The following is a 21,476-nucleotide window of genomic DNA, read 5'->3' as shown; positions in this document are numbered from 1 at the left end:
TCCTACATCCATCCCCTTACCTAGTGAGCTTTTCAAAATGCAAATCTGATAATACTGCCCACCCATCCGTCTCATCCTCCCCACACAGGGCATGTAACAGTACTCTTGATGGTTTCCCATTGTGTTTGGTTGGATAAAGACCAAAATCCTAAAATGGCCTCATAGCACTATATGATTGGGTCCTTGTCTGTCACTACTGCTTTTGCCATCACTCTCCCCGCTCCGCCTAGGCAATATGGTCTTCTATTTGATTCTCCCTTATCCCATGATCTCTCTTTTGCACAGGGCCTTTGCACATATTGTTTCTTCTCAGTAATGTCCTCTACCTCCAATTCGTTTTATTAATAGTTAACTTCTGTTTATCCTTTGGCTTATCACTTCCTCAGAGCAGCCTTCTTTGAGTCCCAGATAAAAATATAAGTTTCTCATATATATGACAGTACATGTTCTCATAGTACTGGATTCCTCTTTCTAAAGCATTTCTCAATTTATATATATATATATATATTTTTTTTTTTTTTGAGACAGAGTCTCGCTTTGTTGCCCAGGCTAGAGTGAGTGCCGTGGCGTCAGCAACCTCAATCTCCTGGGCTCGAGCGATCCTTTTGCCTCAGCCTCCCGAGTAGCTGGGACTACAGGCATGCGCCACCATGCCCGGCTCATTTTTTCTATATATATCAGTTGGCCAATTAATTTCTTTCTATTTATAGTAGAGACGGGGTCTCGCTCTTGCTCAGGCTGGTTTTGAACTCCTGACCTTGAGCAATCCGCCCGCCTCGGCCTCCCAAGAGCTAGGATTACAGGCGTGAGCCACCGCGCCCGGCCTTCAATTTATATATTAATTACAGCCGAGCAAGGTGGCTCACCCCTGTAATCCTAGCTCTCTGGGAGGCTGAGGTGGGAGGATTGCTCGAGGTCAGGAGTTCGAAACCAGCCTGAGCAAGAGCGAGACCCCATCTCTACTATAAATAGAAAGAAATTAATTGGCCAACTAATATATATATAGAAAAAATTAGCCGGGCATGGTGGCACATGCCTGTAGTCCCAGCTACTTGGGAGGCTGAGGCAGCAGGATTGCTTGAGCCCAGGAGTTTGAGGTTGCTGTGAGCTAGGCTGATGCCACGGCACTCACTCTAGCCTGGGCAACAAAGCGAGACTCTGTCTCAAAAAAAAAAAAAAAATTTATACATTAATTAGTATGATGATTTGCTTAGTATCTATGCCCTTCACAAAACTGTCAGCTTCATGAAAACTATAACTATGTCTCTTTTGGCTTACTATTATATCCTGATTGCTTACTACAATGGCTGGCATATAGCAAATACGTATAAATAGAAATATCCGTTCATTGATTGAATTAAAGATGTGGGCTCTAATCCAGGCTTGCAGTTTTCCAGATGTGTCATGTTAGGTAGATTGCTTAAGTTTTCTGAACCTCAGTTTTTTCACAGGTAAAATGAGTATATTAGTCTGTGTTCCAAAGAAAGCAGGGCCTAAGACAAAGGCTTTTGTGCTAGCACTGTGTTAGGGAGTGCGACTGCTGGGAGCAGAAGCAAGCGAGGGGGAGTGAGGCCTGAATGTACCATTGAGCTTGCTGCAGCCAAGTGCTCCTGAGGAGCTGTAGAAGCTATCTCAGCACAGTCCATGTGGGGAGAGAGTGCGAGGCTGCACTGTAGGAGGTGGCTGGAGTCCATGTGGAATTGGTCAGCCTAGCAGCAGCACCTAACTGGCAGGGTTCTGGTGGGGGTTACTGGACAACATGCTTTGCACATACTCAGCAGTCAATAAAGAAATGGTCACGGTTATTAGGAATAGATATTTTGGATCCTAAGATATCCTTTTCTTTTTTTCTTTCTTTCTCTTTCTAGACAAGGTGATTTTGATGTTTACTTGAAAAATGGGTAGCAAAAAAATACTAGGAAAACTCAGAAAAAAAGAGCAACAAAATTGTACATAAAATCTGAATAATTTGAAGAATGTGGTGTGGGTTGATGAATAGACAGACCATGAACATATATTTTTGTGGACAATGGTGTTTGTTTAATTAATTAGACAGGTCCTTTTATGTACTGATTAGAGACAGGGCCTTGCTCTGTTGCCCAGTGGCACAATCATAGCTCACTATAACCTTGCACTCCTGGGTGATCCTCCCCCCTCAGCCTCCTGAGTAGCTAGGACTATAGACAAGCACTACTAATTTTTAAAAATTTATTGTAGTGACAGGGTCTCTCTATGTTGTCCAGGCTGGTCTGGAATTCCTGGCCTCAAGTGATCCTATGGCCTCAGCCTCCCAAAGTGCTGGGATTACAGGTGTGAGTCACCATGCCCAGCCTGTTGTATTTATTATAGAATTGTTTGTAACAGCAAAGGGCTGGAAACAACCTAAATGTCCATCAATAGGGAATTGTGGTGTATGTTTATACAATAGAATACGATGCAGCTGAAACAAATCATGAAGAGGTTAGTAAGTACTGATCTAGAATGCTCTCCAACATAAGTGAGAAGAAAATTAAGATACAAAACACCATGTATGTGCTATTTGCATAAAAGAGAAGAAAAACATTTTCATATTTGCTTTAACGTATGCTGAAAAAAATCTCTGGAAGGATATCCAAGAAAGTAATATTAGTGGTTACCTATATGTGTGTGTGTGTATGTGTCTGTGTGTGTATGCAAGTATTTTAGTACCTATTATTGCATAACAAATTACTCCAAATTTAGCAGCTCAAAACAAGTATTTATTATCCCACGGTTTCTGTAGGTCAGGAATTTGAGACGGCTTTGCTGGTTCAGAATCTTTCACTAGATTTTTATTCAAGTTGTTGACCAGGGCTGTAGTCAATTGAAGGCTTGACTGGGCTGCAAGATTTGCTTCCAAGATAGGTTATGAACATGACTGTTGGCAGGTGGCCTCAGTTCCTCCCCACCTGGAGCTGCTTGAATGTCTTCGTGATACGGCAGCTGGCTTCTCCTGGAGTCAATAATGAGTTGTGGTGGTGGTGGTGGTGGATGGAGTATGGGAGAAAAAGAAACTGCAAAGACTTTCTTTTTTTATTTTTTGAGACAGAGTCTCACTCTGTCACCTGGGCTAGAATGCTGTGGCATCAGCCTAGCTCACAGCAACCTCAAACTCCTGGGCTCAAGCAATCCTCCTGCCTCAGCTTCCCAGGTAGCCGGGATTACAGGTGCACACCACCATGACCAGCTTATTTTTCCTATTTTTAGTAGAGATGGGGTCTCTAGTTCAGGGTGGTCTCGAATTCCTAAAATCAAGTGATCCTCCCACCTGGGCCTCCTAGACTGCTAGGATTACAGGTGTGAGCCACCACTCCCCGGCTGCAGAAACTTTATAAACTAGTCTGAGAAGCTACACAATCATGTTGGCCACATTCTATTCATTTGAAGAGATTCACTAAGTCTGGCCCACACTCTAGGGGAAGGGAATCAGGCTTCACATTTTGAGGGAAGGAATATCAGAGGATTTGTTGACACATTTAAAAACCTCCAGGGGGAGAGGAAGATGGCTGGAGGGTGAACAACTTGGTGAACAGGGGCAAGGCTGAAATGTAAATTTTCATTACACTCTTTGAACCAGTTAATCCTTGACTGTATTCGTCAAATAACAAATTAATTTCATTTGTTGTACAACGAAACATACTTTAAGCTACAGTGTTTGGTAAAACTGGAAGAGAGATGAAGGAAAAAAAAGTTGAAGAGGATGTGAATGGGTGGAGGTGAAACTGACCTTTGCCCAGACAGATAGGAAGAAGGGCCGGTCTACTTGGTGCTCACCCTGCACCTCCCCTCCCCCCATTTAGCATTCTCACTTTCCAGGGCAGGAGTTTTGGATAATGGATTGGTGGAGGAGGAGGAAGCTCTCTAAACTACTCTGCAGCCACAGCCTGTGATCACAGTTCATTTTAAATAATATTGGATGGCACACAATGCCATTTCTGGATAATGTTTTACTTAGCAAGCACAACCCTTGCACTCCTCCAAACCCTCTCTCAGGTTTGACAGCTATTATTTAACATATTTTGCGAAACTGTCAAGCAAGCCAAGAGGATTTAGCCTAGTAATTACAATGAGAGATTTACTGCGTACAAAAACGTGGCATGAAACCTAACAGGTTTATTGTCTCTATAAAAAGATCGTTAAAGGTCGAGGTGTCCTAACGTGTGCGGTACTAACTGTACTCAACGCGCCACGGTCACTACACAGGCAAGTCGGAGGCAAGGAAAGAAAGGAGTTTTACCAACAAAACTAGTCACTTTGTTCTACACTCTCTACTCCTAGAAAACACTAGAAGTCCACTTGCAAGCCATTTAGATGCGGTTGCTGCTTCTGCAGGGTTGGGGAGTCTGGGCAGAGCGCGCCCTCCCCGAGCCCCGGCAGCAGAGAGCAAGTCCTGCCGCCTGTCGCGGGGACCCGGGAGTGCGAGCGGGGCCCCGGGGTCACGGCCCAGGAGCCACCTCCGAACACGGTGGTGACTGGGGCGCTAAGGGCTCAGCTTGAAGCTGAGCGGTGAACACCCCGGTGGCCTCGCCCGTCTCTGGCTCCAGTCCGGGTAGCGAGGGGCGAGGAGAGGCGCACGGGGGAAGGGCACGTCTCGGGTGCGGGACCGCAGGCCCGGGAGCGAAGGAACGCAAAGAAAAGGGCTAGCACAGAGGTTCGGGAAGGGGTGGGTGGCAGTCCCGGCGTCCCCGCCCGCCGCTTCCGGCGCCCTCACGGCCCGCCCTGCCCGCGCGGACTCTGCCACATCCTCCGGTGACGTCAGCCGGGGCCGCCATATTGGGAAGGCGCCGCCGCCGCCTCCTCACCGTCTTCCTCGTCTTCCGCCTGGGAGCTCGGGCCGTGCTGGGGGCCGCGGCCGCAGGCAGGAAGGCGCCCCTCTCCCGCCCCGCCGGCGCCCGCCCCGCCGGCTTTCCCCCGACCCGTCTCTCCATGACTGCCCGGAGCCCTGCCGCCGGCGGACGTCGCCCCAGCGCCGGGATTTAACACGGAAGCCCGCGTCGGAGGCCGCGGGGGGAGGAGGAGGGAGACCTGGTCGGTCCCGCGTCCCTCTCGGCCCGGCGCGGCGCCTCGGCCGGAGCCATGACCTCGCTGACCCAGCGCAGCTCGGGCCTGGTGCAGCGGCGCACCGAGGCCTCCCGCAACGCCGCCGACAAGGAGCGGGCGGCGGGCGGCGGCGCCGGCAACGGCGAGGACGACGCGCAGAGCCGCCGCGACGAGCAGGACGACGACGACAAGGGCGACTCCAAGGAAACGCGGCTGACCCTGATGGAGGAGGTGCTCCTGCTGGGCCTCAAGGACCGCGAGGTGCGGGCGCGGCGGGCAGGGCGGGGGGCGGTGGCGCGGGGGCCGGGCGCCAGGTGGGCCCCAGGTGGGCGCCCGGTCTCCGGCCCGCGCACCTGCCCTTCCTGCTCCCGAGCCCCGTGCCAGGTGGCGCCCAGCTTGCCTCGAGGAGAGTTGGAGATGGTTGCTCCCTTGAGCAGCTCAGGGCTTTCCAGGTCCTCCCCTTAGAGTTGCTTGGATTCCTCCTTACTCCCTTCACAGTCGCTCTTTTCATTTCGACACCCCTGCAGTCTATTTCTTCCTCGCTTTTCCCCGCGTGTTTAACCTGTGTAGACCCCAGGGTGCATGTCCAACCTGGAGTCTGCCTCGTAGACTGAAACATCTAGAGCCACCAGTGCCCCCGAACTCTTGGGTTTTGCAGGTTTTAGGACCTGGGAAAGGTCCACCGATCTGCTTACTGGGGGATTTTCAAAAGAAAAGCAACTTCAATTAAGGTATACTGTTTGGAATTATGAAAAATTTAGGTGAAATGTTAATAGAGGAAAAAGTTATTTTACTGAGTAAAGTTAAAAGTCAAGCAGAACTCTCCTGAACTTTCCTGGAAAATGATTTTCTAGGTGAACTTGCTTTGGGTGAGAGATTATTTTTAGTATCGCTTTTATCAGTTAACTATTCATAAGAAAGTCTTGCCATCTTGAAGGACTTTTTGTGAAGTGCTTAAAATGCTAGGTTTGTGATTTGAATAAAGGCCTCGAAGCTTCAGGCAGGTTAAAGCTGAGATAAATATTTCTTTGTGGTCTGACTTTTGAAACGTTTTGTTTTCACCTCACTATCCAAAAATTTCACACAGAAAAATTGGAAAAGTGCTACAGAGAACAGCTATGTATGTACTGTATAATTAACATTTTGCTGCATTTACCTTATGACATCCATCTACAAAAGTGATTATTTTTAAAGATCGATGCCTGCAGACTATGAGACACATGAATGGATATTCTGTGAATCATGTACGGTGAGGTGGTTCCAGAAGCTTATTTTATCTCTGCAAATTATGACAGTATGTTTTGAGAGTCAGACACAAAAGTAAGTTTTGTTTTCATTTTTAAGAAAGTTTTCCAAATTCACAAAGGTGGGCAAAAAATTTCATCCTCGTGAAATAAGTCTTCCTAGTTCACTGAAACTTATCAGATATGGGTAAGTTTTACATGGATTGTTTATGGACTCCTGGTATTTAAGAATCTAATGAACTAAAGGTTCCTCTTGAAATATTGCATCTGCAATATCTTGGTTTCCCATTTCTCATATTTTTAATACTTTTTTTGAGATAAGGTCTTTCTCTGTTGCCCAGGCTAGAGTGCAGTGGTATCATAGATCACTGCAACCTGAAACTCCTGGGCTCAAGTAATCTTGCCTGAACCTCCCAAATAGCTGGGATTACAGGTGTGCGCCACCCCAGCCAGCTAATTTTTCTATTTTTGTGTGTGTGTAGAGACAGGTCTCACTCTGTTGCCCAGGCTTAATAACAGTCATCTTGAAAAAGGTTGATGTCCTTCTTGCTATGAAAGGGGCCCAATACCTGTTGAACTGAATTGTGATTATAAAGCAGGCTGTGTGTGAAATTGCTTTTTGTTCTTTGTATGAAAAAACAAATTAGATGTATAGTATCCTAGTGATGTGATTTTAGAAAGTATTCCACTTTTTTAGGCTTCACAATTTAGAATCTTGGCTATAAACATTTTTTTACGTCTTTTTCTTTTGGGACAAAAGTAACAGATTACTATACACATTTTAGAAAATAAAAAAAAAAATGAAAAAAAAATTCCTGAGTGAACATTTTGGTTTATAGTGAAACTTTTCTGTGTGCATAACACCATAAAACTCAGGCTTGCTTTTTTTTAAAACTAAATAATTAGTTTCTGCTGTTCTGAGTCACTGAAGTTATAGTGAGAAAGTACCTTTTTGTTTTTTCAAATATGTGTTACTCTAAATGTTTAAGCTAAAGTATAAACATGCTACTTTTCTCTGATTGGTTTTTGTGAAGATTATTGAAAGAATTTCTTGAAGTGTAATGGTACTTACACAATTTAGGTAATTTAAAGTTCTTTGATGGCAGATAACTGAAACCGTCTGTTGTGCTTGTGTAAGGAGTCACTTGCTATAGTTTGCAAGTCATGGCCAAGGTCCAGACGCTAGCTAATTCTGAGCATTTCTTGCTGGTTTCAGCAACCACATAGGGAAATTTTTTCCCCTGTGTACCTAAGTTCAGGGAGTTGGGGGAACTGGGATTTTGCATTACTTTAGATTTTAGTTTTAGGGATATAACTAAATATATATATATTTTTTATCACTTCAAAAATTTTTTATTCATTTATTTATTTATTTTATTTATTTATTTTTTTGAGACAGAGTCTCACTTTGTTGCCCAGGCTAGAGTGAGTGCCATGGCGTCAGCCTGGCTCACAGCAACCTCAAACTCCGGGGCTCAGCGATCCTACTGCCTCAGCCTCCCAAGTAGCTGGGACTACAGGCATGCGCCACCATGCCTGGCTAATTTTTTGTATATATATTTTTAGTTGGTCAATTAATTTATTTCTATTTTTTGGTAGAGATGGGGTCTCGCTCAGGCTGGTTTCGAACTCCTGACCTTGAGCAATCCGCCCGCCTCGGCCTCCCAAAGTGCTAGGATTACAGGCGTGAGCCACCACGCCCGGCCTATTCATTTATTTTTTAAGAGATGAGTGTTTCATTGTGTATCCCAGGCTGGAGAGCAGTACCTGTTCACAGGTGTGATTATAGCACACTGTAGCTTTGAACTCCAGGGCTCAAGTGATTCTCCTGCCTTCCAAGTAGCTGGGTCTACTGTAGGGAGCCACTGTACTGGCTGATCACTTCTTTACATACTAATGATGGGCCTTGTCAACTCATTCATTCATGTTTTTCTCCTTGGGCGCCCCCCCCCCATGTCTTTAACTTCTTACATCTTTTTAGGGGGCAGGAGTTGCTTTCTTACCCTGAGCCTAGGCATTTGTGCTTGTTAAAAATGTGAGCTTTCAACTTACTAAATTTGATATTAACAAGTTCCAAACTTTATCTGTTACTATATAGCTTAGCGAATTCACTGCTTTAACTTTATTATTTTAACTTAGTATCCATCTTTGTTATGTCTGAGTATTCTTTTTTTTTTTTTTTTTTGAGACAGAGTCTTACTCTGTTGCCCTGGCTAGAGTGCACCGGCGTCGGCCTAGCTCACAGCAACTTCAAACTCCTGGATTCAAGCAATCCTTCTGCCTCAGCCTCCCGAGTAGCTGGGACTACAGGCACACGCCACTATGCCTGGCTAATTTTTTTTCTGTATATTTTTAGTTGGCCAATTAATTTCTTTCAATTTTTAGTAGAGGCGGGGTCTTGCTCTTGCTCAGGCTGGTCTCGAACTCCAGGGCTCAAAAACTCCAGGGCTCAAACTATCTGCCCGCCTCCCGCCTCGGCCTCCCAGAGTGCTAGGATTACAGGCGTGAGCCACCATGTCCGGCCTGTCTGAATATTCTTAAGATATTTAAAAGCTAAACTTTATGTTTAGGCAGTTCATTAATGTTGGATAGATTTTATGTATGTGTGAACTAACAACATCTGAAATCAAAACAATCAAAAAATTTTAAGAAGTTGCTAAAGGGTGAAATCGGTTTTTTAATTTACATTTTTTGGCTTTAAAAATTTTTTCTGTTGACTAATAAACCTGCAGAAAAACACACGTGATGAAATTTCACAAACTGAACACAACTGTTAAACTGACACCTAGAGCAAGAAACAGAAGCCCAGTTCTTTAGAAGTCCCCTTGAATTTCTTTCCAGTCACTACCCCTTCCTAAAGAGTAGCCACTAGCTTAACTTTAGAATTCAGCATAGATTAATTTTACCTAGTTTTTATACTTTTGTGTTTGGCTTTGTTCAGCACTGTGAGATTTATCTTTCTTGTGTCAAGTTGTCTTTTGTTCATTCTTATTGTCTTGTTAGTTTACTTTGAACATATTTATAATCTACAATATTTAGAAAATTACTTTGATTTATATTCTGAATCAAGTCTTCCCCTCCCTCTTACTGAACAGAAGGTTCAACTTGCCAATAAGCAGATGGTTTGGCTTTAAGATACTTTCAGGGGTGAGTCTAGAGTCATTGTGATTGATTGTTTTTTTAATTTAAGTACACATTCAGATTTTTTAACCAGTGATTTTCCTTTCTTTTTAAAAACACAGCAGCCTAGGCCCCTTGGGATTCCTGTTGCTCACTCTGGGCAGAGAATCAGTGATAACAGGCATTTAACACATTAACTGCCATGTGAGTTTTGAGCCCTGTGTCTCATGAAGCATTTGTAACTCACCTTGGGAGCCTTGAGAACTATTTTTCAAGTTGCACTCACAGAACACAATAAAAAATTTTTCATTAAATTAGAAAGGATCGTTTTGTTTTTGAAGTTTTTTTTCTAGTGTGGCAGTCAGTGTGTTAAGTAACTCTCTTCAAAGGCTGCAGCAAGGATGGCAGATAGGTTTACATCTAAATTCAACGTTCAGATAATTAGCAAGGTTTCTGCACTCCCCTGTGTTTCTAGGGGAGAGGCAGCGAAAGTGCCAGGTATTTTCCATTCCTCATATGATTTTTCCATAGATGCCTCCTAGAGAACATTTTCAGCATGCTTCATTGAGAATTACCTCAGCTGGTGTCACACACTTTAAATGTCTCCATTGGTGAGAAGTCTTAGTCTTTAAAGGTTGGATTTGATTATTTTAATGGCCAGGTATACTTTAGCAGCGTTTTCCAAACTTTTTGGCACCAGGGACCAGTTTCATGGAACACAATTTTTCCATACATCGGCATGGGGGAAAGGGAACTCAGTCTGTACATACAGATGAAGCTTTGCTCGCAAAGAGGGTTTGTAGTCCTGCTCTAAAGTGTATCTTTTGTTTTACATATTATACTACTTAAGCTTTCAGAGTTTTCATGTAATGGAAAAAGTCATCCCACCTGGTGGTTCTGATTTGTACTGTTGTGGATTGTATATTATTGAACTCTCCACTGTGTCTTCCCCTTGTTTTGTCTTGCTTTGGGCGTTCCCCATTGAGTGTAGCCTTTAGGATACCCTCTTGAAACATCTTTCTCTCTTTTTGCCATGCAGCCACTTACGCTTACCCGGTCAGATGTTTTCTCTTGGACTTTGGATCTCGAGAGAGTAACAGGCTATAGGGGTTTGTTTTTTTGAGACCTTTGTAGTGTCAGTGTATGGATCAGATTGTTTTCTGACATGGTTCTTTGAACTGCTTTCTCCCTAGTCTGTTGGCACTGTCTTTTTCCAGCTTGTTTTTCTAGTCATCTTTGAGTTTTGTAAGTTTCAACAGCCTTCCAGTAAAGTCCCTCTTTAAAGATAGCCGGAGTCAGTTACTCAGAAACATGAGTAGACAGGAACTCTAATACAATAGTTTAACTCCATATCCTGAAAAATAAGTGGGTATTTGAGCTAGATAATATACACTTAGAGTAAAATAATTATGTTTAACGTGATGGAACTGACTTTTGTAGTGCTTTTACACTAGCTCTGAAGATGTATTCCTTTTTTGGAATAAGTGTCCCAAGGTCACCTACTTTGAAATACAGTATTGATCAAGATATACTGATCAAGAGTATAACTTTGTTTTTTTAAAAAAATTTTTCTTTCTATACATGTGGTAATGTATAACCTCTATGTATCAAATCTGTAAATGAGAAATTCATTCAACAAATATTCAGAATTTAAAGATGTGCTAAGATTTTTAGTAATTTAAAATGTAATAAAGGCTTCTGAGTTGTGTGATTCCTTTTCTAATACAAATAATATTCCCTTCCTATTTTTGAAAGGTTTGAATTTCCATATATTTTTTTCAGGTGTTTAAGCACAAGTATGAAATGTGTAGAATCTCAAAGATTAGTTTTTGAGTTCATTGAACCATTTGATTGTACTATTTATTTATTTAGAGACAGAGTCTCACTCTGTTGCCCGGGCTAGAGTGCCATGGCGTCAGCCTCGCTCACAGCAGCCTCAAACTCCTGGGCTCAAGCCATCCTTCTGCCTCAGCCTCCCAAGTAGCTGAGACTACAGGCATGCTCCACCATGTTAATTTTTTCTATATATTTTTAGTTGGTCAATTAATTTCTTTTTATTTTTAGTAGAGACGCCGGTCTTGTTTGTGCTCAGGCTGGTTTTGAACTCCTGACCTTGAGCTATCCTCCTGCCTCGGCCTCCCAGAGAGCTAGGATTACAGGTGTCAGCCACCGACCTTGGCCGGATTGTCTTTAAATAAGATTATATACTATTGAAATTACTTTTTAGTGCTTCAGGATTCTTTCACAGTGTGGCCAAAATATTCACTGGCTTACTTCTTCAGTGGTGCTTATATTTGATATATTAATTTCAGACTATCGGAGTCCCTGTATGGATCATTTGAGTTAATCTTTTAGAATTGTACTTTGAAATAATCTTGTCAGATTTTGAAATATGTGGGGTGTTTTTCTGATAAAGAAATATACTATTATAGTATCAGTTTATATGTAAATCTTAAAAGACCCTGAAAGCATCATGCATTATGCTTGTTCTGTTATGTCATGTTAAACTTCTGACCCAGCACTACTTTGTGTCCCTGCTAACTTTCCTCCCATTCTACTAGCATAATTTTTCTGTGCTGTTAATCAGAGTAAATAATAATATTCAAAATATACCTTAGTCTTGTGTAGGGGATTTTATTTTCATGTTGTAAGTTTCCTTTTGAAGCAGCACGAAGAGACTATGCTTATCCACTTGTTTCTTTTTAATAAGCAGAGTGACAAGTGCCAAAGGTGGAAACCTGACTTCTTTTTGAAATTGTTGTTTGTGGCTTTATGTTTCTCTAATCAAAGCTGCGAAGACTGCAACCTGTTTCAGTAGTATAGTACAGTGTTATAATGTAGTCTAGTAAATTTTGAGAGTTTAACTTAGGTATTACAGGTGTATTGAGAAGATAACAGAAGAGAAGTTTCTCTTCTGTTAAGTTGTTTGGCAAACCTCTGATCTGCAAGACTACAACTAATATTAAAATACAGTGTATTACCAAAAAGGATGTTTCTGGTAAATACATTTTCAGCTTAAAAATATTTTAAACTACAAAGATTAACTTATTTTTAAGTTTAGTAGATTGTATTTGGTTTACCAATTCCCTTACTGGAAGAGGTCTTAAATTAGAGTCAACAGATGGAGTTTAAAAAGTCTGAACACTCTGCAGTAATCTGTGTGTGTGTGTTTCTGGGGAAAGAGGACATAACTTTCGTTAGATACTGAAAGCATCTAGTGAACCAGGAAGGTTAAAAATTACTGAATAGGAACGATTTGTTTTAGTTTAAGGTTTTTTTAAGGTTTTTGTTTTGCTCTTTTCCTCCTGAAAATTACAGAAAATTCCAGATTTCAGGGTTGTAGTAAGTTGAATTTTGAGTTGAGATTTTGAGATACTAAGCATTTCTGTGGCCTGCTCTAGAGATTCTTATCTTGCTAAATGACATTTAGAAGCAGTGTAACTACCAGATCTAGGGTTCTAACAATCTCCAGTCATCAAATGTTTTATTGAGCACATTCTCAGTGTAAGGCCCTTTTCTAGGTACAGATGAGAGGAAGAATTTCTCTATCTTCAATTCCATTTTAGTTTTGTGGGCCATGTTTGTATAGTAAACTACAGAATTTTGTTTTTCTAGAATTTTTTATATTAAATATTTCCGCCTGGTATTTAGCTACCATTCAGTAAATATTTTTTAAGTAAATTATATGCTCTCTATGAGGGTAATGTCATTCCCAAGGGAGTAAAAATTGGTTCTGGGGTGGTGATGAAAAAAATCTGACTCCTTTTATGTATAAAACATAGATACATGTACAGCATACAAATAAATATGCAGTATATTCCATCTTATTAAAATTTATGAGAGAGAGGATCATTGGGGGAAAATGTGAAAATACTTCTTAAGCGAACAATAATGAAAAGATTGAGAAACACTGAAATAAGTCAATATTGAAAATACCAAGTGTTCATTTAGTTGAGGCTTAGAAATCTTTTTATCTGATAGCAATTTTTATTGTAATAGAGTTTGCCTTGTAGTTCAGTAGGAGGAAGAACAGGTTTTTCATACTGAACTGTAGGGAGTTATGACTTAAATTTTTAAGGTAAAAAGTAATCCTGCTGGTTGATAAAATGTGCAGGTAAACTTTTGTATTCCCCTACCACTACCTTCTGGGAGGGACTGGAAATAAAAGGACTGTATGTAAGTTGCTACTGGTTATTTTTACTCTTGTTTCATTTTCTAGTTCCAGTTTCTTAAATGCAAATGTTAAATAGTGTTATATCTTTATTAACCAAATAAGCTCAGAAATACTATTTAAGAACTTAAATTTCAGTTCAGTAAGTGAATTGAATTGGTCACTTAATTTTTGTTTATACCATATTAGTTAAAATGAAATCAAAAGTTATTTAGTATTCATATGTTCAGTTTGGTTCAAGTATGAGACCTTCTATATGCCAGTCACTTTGCTAGGTGCTGGGGTTGCAAAAAATTTTTTTTACCTTCAAGGAGCAACCAGTCTACATAGAAGACAGATTTGCAAATGATTTCAGTAAAATGAATTACTGACTTTAATGGAAGTGTATGTTAAGTACAAGAGAATGGGAAGAATGTTCTCAGATCAGGAACCAGGAGACTGTGCCATGTTCTTGACTCCCAGCCTTGCCCTTGATGATTGGAAACATTAGGATAAGTGTTCAGAATTCTTAGACCCTCAGTTTTTCCCTGAAGAAAAAAGACCTGCATTTGTGGTCTGTCCCATCCATAACCTCTCTAAGTTTTAGGGATCCGATGGGTTAGCACATACGTGCAAGTGTTTTGTAAACTGCATGGTGCTAAACAAATGCAATTGGGTAATTACCTAGCCTAGAGAAAGTAGGTGAACTAAAATTTACAGCAATCTTGACAAGTATTTAATGTTGTTGTTATTTCTTGACCCTCTTGTACTTTATGTGTTGAGCTTAGTGAACATTTTACTCAAATTCAGTTGTTTACCTATGTCTTTGTCCTGAACCTCTGGCAAGTTGTTTTCTTTTTATAATCCCTGGCCAACTGGGTTGGGAAATCTAGGAACCTGAAGTACCACTTGACTTCTGATTCTTAGGCCCAGCCCATAGTCTTCCTCAAACAAATCTTGATCGATTCCATGATTCCTCTTCTCCAGATACTGCTCACTCTTCAGAGATGTCAGGAGGTTCTAAACCTCCAAAATGATAAATAACTATAATGACAAATAAAATGATACATGTAAGGTGCCACCTAGTAGTTGGTGCACAGCCTCATGCCATGAGGCTCCAAATCAGAAACTTTGAAAGGCCCTAATCGCTTCTAGTCCCTGTGATCTCCAGTTCTTCCCATCTTTTGATATTTCCACCTTCCTTTTTTTGATGATCCTCTTTTTTTTTTTTTTTTATGGGGAGGGAACTGAAGGTGGTGGGGCTGGGATCCCTGAAGAAGGCAGTGGCCCACAACCTTTTCTTTTTAAAATTTTATTTCATTGAAAATTTCCCCCCTATTTCCTCTGTATCCTTTAATTTGGTTACTGTTTATTTCTCCTTCGCTGTAGGACGCTTTGACTCCCCAGGCCCCATTTCTGAGGGGTTTGCGAGTAGGGAAAGATGTGGAATAATTAACAAAATTGCACCAAATTTTAAAATTGTACTTTATACAAAACATCGTGTTAAATGGTTTTAGAAATAATGTGAAAAGTCCTAGTCTCCCCAACTTTAAGTACAGTGGTGGGGAGAACATGACCTGTAAGAATTAAAATAACAGTGTAAAGTGCCACGTGGGCAGTAGAAATCGTAAAGGTTCAGTTCAGAGGAAGGAGTAACTTAAGCTGAGGTTGTTGGGAGAAGTGTAAGGAACAGAGGGCAGTTGAGCTGGGAGTTGGGGTAGCCTGGAACAGAACTTCTCAGGGAATTCTAATCACAAAGCAGTTTTGAAGCTGACTGGAAATTGGTTTGGGAGTTAACTTTCACTTGAAATTGTCATGAATAATCTTTTTAATATAGCTTTTGTGAAACTAAATTAGAAAATTGTCTTCACATACATTTTAAGTGATTTTAACAAGATACGTGATGTGTTTAGAAGTGACTGTAAATTTTGAACTTCTATTCTTCCATCTACCCATCTCTCTCTTCTTCCTCTACTTGTCCTCAAATAAGCTAAGGGTCTTTTTATGATTCTGGGTAATATCCTGAGCGCTGGGGGCTACAAACATTATTAAAAGTATGGTTCCAAGACTGGGTGTGGTGGCTCACGCATGTAATCCTAGCACTCTCAGAGGCCAAGGTGAGAGGATCACTCAAGGTCAGGAGTTCAAAACCAGCCTGAGCAAGAGCAAGACCCCGTCTCTGCTAAAAATAGAAGGAAATTAATTGGCCAACTAAAAATATATGAAAAAATTAGCCAGGCATGATGGCACGTGCCTGTAGTCCCAGCTACTTGGGAGGCTGAGGCAGAAGGATCATTTGAGCCCAGGAACTTGAGGCTGCTATGAGCTAGGCTGACGCCATGGCACTCTAGCCCGGGCAACACAGCGAGATTGTCTCAAAAAAAAAAAAAAAAAAGTATGGTTCCTTTCTACAATCTCCATAGTCCTCATTATGACTTATAGATCTAAAAGAGTAAAAGGAAAGGTGTAAGTTTTTTTTTACCTTTAATTTTTTAATTGTGTTAAAATCTAACAAAATTTACCTTTTCAGGCATTTTTAAGTGTACAGTTCAGTGGCATTAAGTACATTTATATCATGTGCAACTATTACTAGTATTCATCTCCAGAACTTTTTTATCATCAGAAACTGAAATTCTGTACCTGTTAAACAATAACTCTCCATTACCTCCTCCCTCCAGCCTCTGGTAACCCTACTCTTCTATTTTCTGTCTCTGTGAATTTGACTATTATAGGCACCTCATACAAGTATAATCATATAGTATTTGTCCTTTTGTGTCTATTTCACTTAGCATAATGTTTTCAAGGTTCATGTTGTAGCACCTATGAGAATTTTTCTTATGTATCTATTTTTGAAACAGAATCTCACCCTACTGCTGGGCTAGAGTGCAGTGGTGTTATCATAGCTCACTGTAACCTCAAACTCCTGGGCTCAAGGGATTCTCCTGCTTCAGCTTCCCAAGTACCTGGGACTACAGGCATGTGCTGACATGTACTACCACACCTGACTAATTTTTATATTTTTTGTAGAGATAGGGTCACACTGTGTTGCTCAGGTTGGTCTCAAACTCCTGACCTCAAGTGATCCTCCCATGTCAGCCTCCCAAAGTGCTAGGATTAGGCATGAGCCACTGCACCTGGCCTAGAGTTTTCTTTCATGTTTAGGCTGAGTAATACTCTATTGTATGTATATGTACCACATTTTGTTTATCCATCTGTTGATAGGCATTTGGGTTGTTTCTACTTTTTGGCTGCTGTGAATAAGACTGCTTTGAACATTGTTGTACAAATATCTCTGCGAGTTCCTGCTTTCAGTTCTTTTGGGTATGTACCTAGAAGTGGGTTGCTGGATTGTATAATTCTGTGTTTAATTTTTTAGTAAATTCCATATGGTTTCCCACAAAATGGCTGCACCATTTTGTATTCCCATCAGCAATGCACAATGGTTCCAATTTTTCCAGATCCTGGGCAACACTTGCTGTTTTCTGTTTTTTTTTTTTTTTGTAATAGCCATTCTAACAGGTGTAAAGTGGTATATATATATTTTTTTACCACCATGTTTGTGGTAAATAAAGTGGTATTGAAGTTTTGATTTGCATTTCCTTAATGATTAGTGATGTTGAGCATCTTTTCATGTGCTTACTGGCCATTTGTATATCTTCCTTGGAAAAACATCTTTTCAGGTTCTTTGCCAGTTTTTGTAATCAGATAGCTTTTTGTTTTTGAGTTTTAGGGGTTATTTATATATTCTGAGTATTAATCTCTCTATATATTTTTAGTTGTCTGGCCAACTAATTTCTTTTTCTTTCTTTCTTTCTTTTTTTTTTTTTTTTGAAACAGAGTCTCGCTTTGTTGCCCAGGCTAGAGTGAGTGCCATGGCGTCAGCCTAGTTCACAGCAACCTCAAACTCCTGGGCTCAAGCAGTCCTGCTGCCTCAGCCTCCCGAGTAGCTGGGACTACAGGCATGTGTCACCATGCCTGGCTAATTTTTCTGTGTATATTAATTTCCCAATTGATTTCTTTCTATTTATAGTAGAGATGGGGTCTTGCTCTTGCTGAGGCTGGTTTCAAACTCCTGACCTTGAGCAATCCGCCCGTCTCGGCCTCCCAGCGTGCTAGGATTACAGGTGTGCCGGCTTAATTTCTAATTTCTATTTTTAGTAGAGATGGGGTCTCGTTCAGGCTGGTCTTGATCTCCTGACCTTGAGCGATCCTTCTCCCTTGGCCTCCCAGAGTGCTAGGATTACAGGCGTGAGCCACCGTGCCTGGCCGAGTTGGAGGTTTTAATGGTAGCAATAATGTTATAAATTGGATTTTTAGGAAAACTGTTCTTTTGAATGTCAATAGGATTGGTAGATGGAAAAACTGGAGACTAGAAGATTTGTTAGTAGGCTTGAGGTTGTTAGAACTTGTGAAACTTGGTGCCTGGGTCTTGGATAAAGAGTGAACAGGGTTGATCAGAACTAATATTTTAATAGAATAATTATTAGGATTTCACAATACTGTCATTAAAACCTAGGAGAGAGAGGAGATGATGATTGGTTTGAGTTTAAGGAACCAGTTAAGTAGGAATACAGTCTTAATTATTGTGTTATACAAATTGTGCTAGTTGTAGAAAAAGATTTATTAGAAAATATTGCAGAAATGAAAAATAAAACCCATAATTCCACTTTTTTCATTCAAAATACTTTGAGTGTCTGTATGCTAGACACTGGTAGGAGAGACAGACACATGTATATACACATAGGTCTGTGTGTATATATTTGTATAATTATAAATTGTGATAGTAACTATGAAGGAAAATTAGAGGATGCTGTTTGAGAATGGGTATGTGAGGAGTGCACAGGGGTAGTCCTTTGTAAAGAAATGGTATTTAGTCTGAGGCCCAAAGAATGAGTAGGAGCTAAGTCCATTGAGGACAGGCCTAGTACAGTGTACTCAAAGGTCCTGAGGTTAGAAAGAGCTTGAGCTTTGCTTGAGGAGCTAAAAGGTGGCCCAGGTGGCAGAAGTGGAGTGATGAGGAGAAAGGAATGAGATGAGGATAGAGAGGACCAGACCATGTGAGACCTTTGAAGTCAGGTTAAGGATTTTGTATTTTATACTGAGTGCAATTGAGAAACCATTGAAGGATTTTAGGGAGTGATATATTCAATTATTATTATTATTATTTTTTTTTTGAGACAGAGTCTCACTTTGTTGTCCAGGCTAGAGTGAGTGCCGTGGCGTCAGCCTAGCTCACAGCAACCTCAAACTCCTGGGCTTGAGTGATCCTTCTGCCTCAGCCTCCCAAGTAGCTGGGACTACAGGCATGTGCCACTATGCCCGGCTAATTTTTTATATATATATATCAGTTGGCCAATTAATTTCTTTCTGTTTATAGTAGAGACGGGGTCTCGCTCTTGCTCAGGCTGGTTTTGAACTCCTGACCTTGAGCAATCCGCCCGCCTCGGCCTCCCAAGAGCTAGGATTACAGGCGTGAGCCACAGCGCCCGGCCTATTCAATTATTATTAAAAGAAATTCTTTGCGGAATGCATTGAACAAAGGTAAATAGAGGGAGTTGCGTGGTAACATCTTGGTATATGTTATTCTTCCAGTCTTGTTTTAAAAGCATTTGCCCATATTCATTTATCATTTTAAGAAGGAGGGGGTCTCATTATAAGACTGTTCTGTAACTCTTTTTCTCTTAATGACATATAGAGACTACCTTCCCAAATAAGTAGAAACAGATTTTATGACTTGATATGTGCTCATGGAAAAAAATTAAAGTGGCACAATCAGAAGTTTGGTGTCCCATTATTTGTAGTGACTACATGATAGAACATCTTATCTGATGTACCATAATTAGATCCATGTTCATTAATTATAAATATGGTCATGTTATGGACATTCATTTTTTTCTTTAATGTCTGGAAATCACATTATTACTTTTTAGGCCTTCATGTTTGTATTAGCAGGTCCTTCTAAGTAAAGCTCTTCCTTTCTCTACCTGGCAGCCAGTTCTTACTCATTTCTCAATCCCCAGCTGAAACTCTTCACCTTATTCTAACTCCCTCAGCAATGTTAGTGGCTCTCACATCCTTTTTGCTTATCATTGTATCTCTAGCACCCAGCACAATGACCAGCATGTTATAGGCGTTTATGCATGTTTTTGGAATGAATGAATGAGTACCATTTTAATTCTTGTCAGTATTATGATATTTATCACATTGAATTATTATTTTCTTTTCATTCTGTGCCTTGTATCTCAATCATCTTTATCATCTCTGCTTAGCAGTATCTTGGCACTTAATAGATGTTTATTTAATCAAAATTATTCTTGAAATGTATTAGTTCAAGACTTAAAAGAACTGTAGTTTTTATTTTATGCAACTTTGTGCCTCTGCCTTGGAAGTGGGGTTGGTGTTCTGCTGTTAGAAAATCATGAAGAAGCCAATATCTTATATACAAAATCATGTTACGGTGACTTGCTATAAAACTTACATGCCTCCATTTGATTCACTTCTGTAGGACTTTTCAAAATGTCTTCAACTTAAAATATTGACAGTGTGATGTAGTGGTGAGAGTGCTATATCTGGAGTCACAGCTCTGGGGCTTAGGTATGACTGCTGCTCCTGAGGTGTGAATATGGTCATATTTCTTACCCTCTCTAAACTTCAGATTCTTCAAATATTAAAAAGGTGATATTTGTTTGGATAATTATGAGACTTAGATGATTATATGTGTGAAAATGGCTCTGTAAACTGAAATGCTATTGTGTTGTATTAAATAAAACCTTATGTTTCCTACAGAAGAATTAAGACTGTGGGTTGGAGTTAGGTCTTATTAATAAGATGTTAAATATACTTTTAAAAATCTCACTAGTCAGAAATCTTTAAAAAATTCATTTGCTGAAGAGAGTGTCGGCTCCCACTTTGTTTTGTGCTGTCTGTAGTGAATGAACAGTGGTAGGTGTGGAAAGAAAAAGTAATACCAGTTGAGCATCCCTAATCTGAAAATCTGAAATCCTCCAAAATCTGAAACTATTAGGGTGCTCACATGACACACAAGGGAAAAATCCCGCACCTGACACCTGCTTTCCGATAGTTGAGTGTATACAAACTTGGTGTATATGAAACATAAGTGAATTTTGTATTTAGATGTGGGTCCCATCTCCAAGATATCTATGTATATGCAAATATTAAATCTGAAAAACCTGTAACACTTTTGGTCCCAGTCATTTCTAATAAGGGGTATTCAACCTGCACCCTCTTCTATTTTCAGGGTGCTGAAAGGACGTACACCTAGATCACATGTTACGTAAATAGGTCTTGGAAGACAAGGCAAAAACGAGAGCCAGGGCTTTGGAGCCAGGCGGACTAGTTTCATTTCCCACTTTGCCACTAAGTAACTGGCCAGGTGCCTTAATTCATCTGAGCTGCAGTTCCATTACCTTGTGAAATTGGAAGAATAATGCCTGCTTTACAAAGTCTTACAAATATCAGGCATGATGTACATCAAATACTTAGCACAATTTTAACATACAGTAGTTACTCAGTGTGTGGCAGAGTATGACTGTGTGTACTTAAAGGATTTGAAAGATGTGTTCCAAATGCTAATGTGGGGTTATCTTGAAAAGGGAATGGGTGAGGGATGGAAGAGGAGGGAGGGAGGAGGTAGGGTCTTTTAATTTTTTCTCATTGAATTCTCTATTGAATTTTTAAAAAAATTTTTTTAAAGTGAGAGTGCCTGAAATGTCTCAAGAGGTGTGTTAAATGAGCTACAAGGCCACTGAGCATTACTTTTAAGAAAAAGGTACTAGTAGAGTGACCTCACAAAGAGCCTGAGCAGAAGCTGCCAGAGGGAAGCCAGGAGAGAAGGAGGGAATGTCAATAGCATCAAATGTTGTGCAGGAGTAAAGTGAGAAGTT

General features: G+C 40.6%; 1 protein-coding gene across 2 annotated transcripts in view; it reads left to right on the top strand.

Annotated features, from left to right (window-relative positions):
* Window positions 1-4,765: 4,765 nt before the first annotated feature.
* The window catches only part of GOLPH3 (golgi phosphoprotein 3), a 45,742-nt gene continuing 29,031 nt past the window's right edge, over window positions 4,766-21,476 (top strand). The window contains exon 1 of one of the 2 annotated variants that reach the window (XM_012738444.2): window positions 4,766-5,319. In XM_012738444.2, the coding sequence (XP_012593898.1) occupies window positions 5,095-5,319 (225 nt within the window). In that variant the 5' untranslated portion in view covers window positions 4,766-5,094. The remainder of the gene's footprint in view (window positions 5,320-21,476) is intronic. The other variant, XM_012738443.2, reaches the window with a different exon arrangement.

The sequence above is a fragment of the Microcebus murinus genome, chromosome 11 (assembly GCF_040939455.1).
Source record: "Microcebus murinus isolate Inina chromosome 11, M.murinus_Inina_mat1.0, whole genome shotgun sequence".
Taxonomy (NCBI): domain Eukaryota; kingdom Metazoa; phylum Chordata; class Mammalia; order Primates; family Cheirogaleidae; genus Microcebus; species Microcebus murinus.
This window is presented reverse-complemented; position numbering and strand designations above follow the sequence as displayed.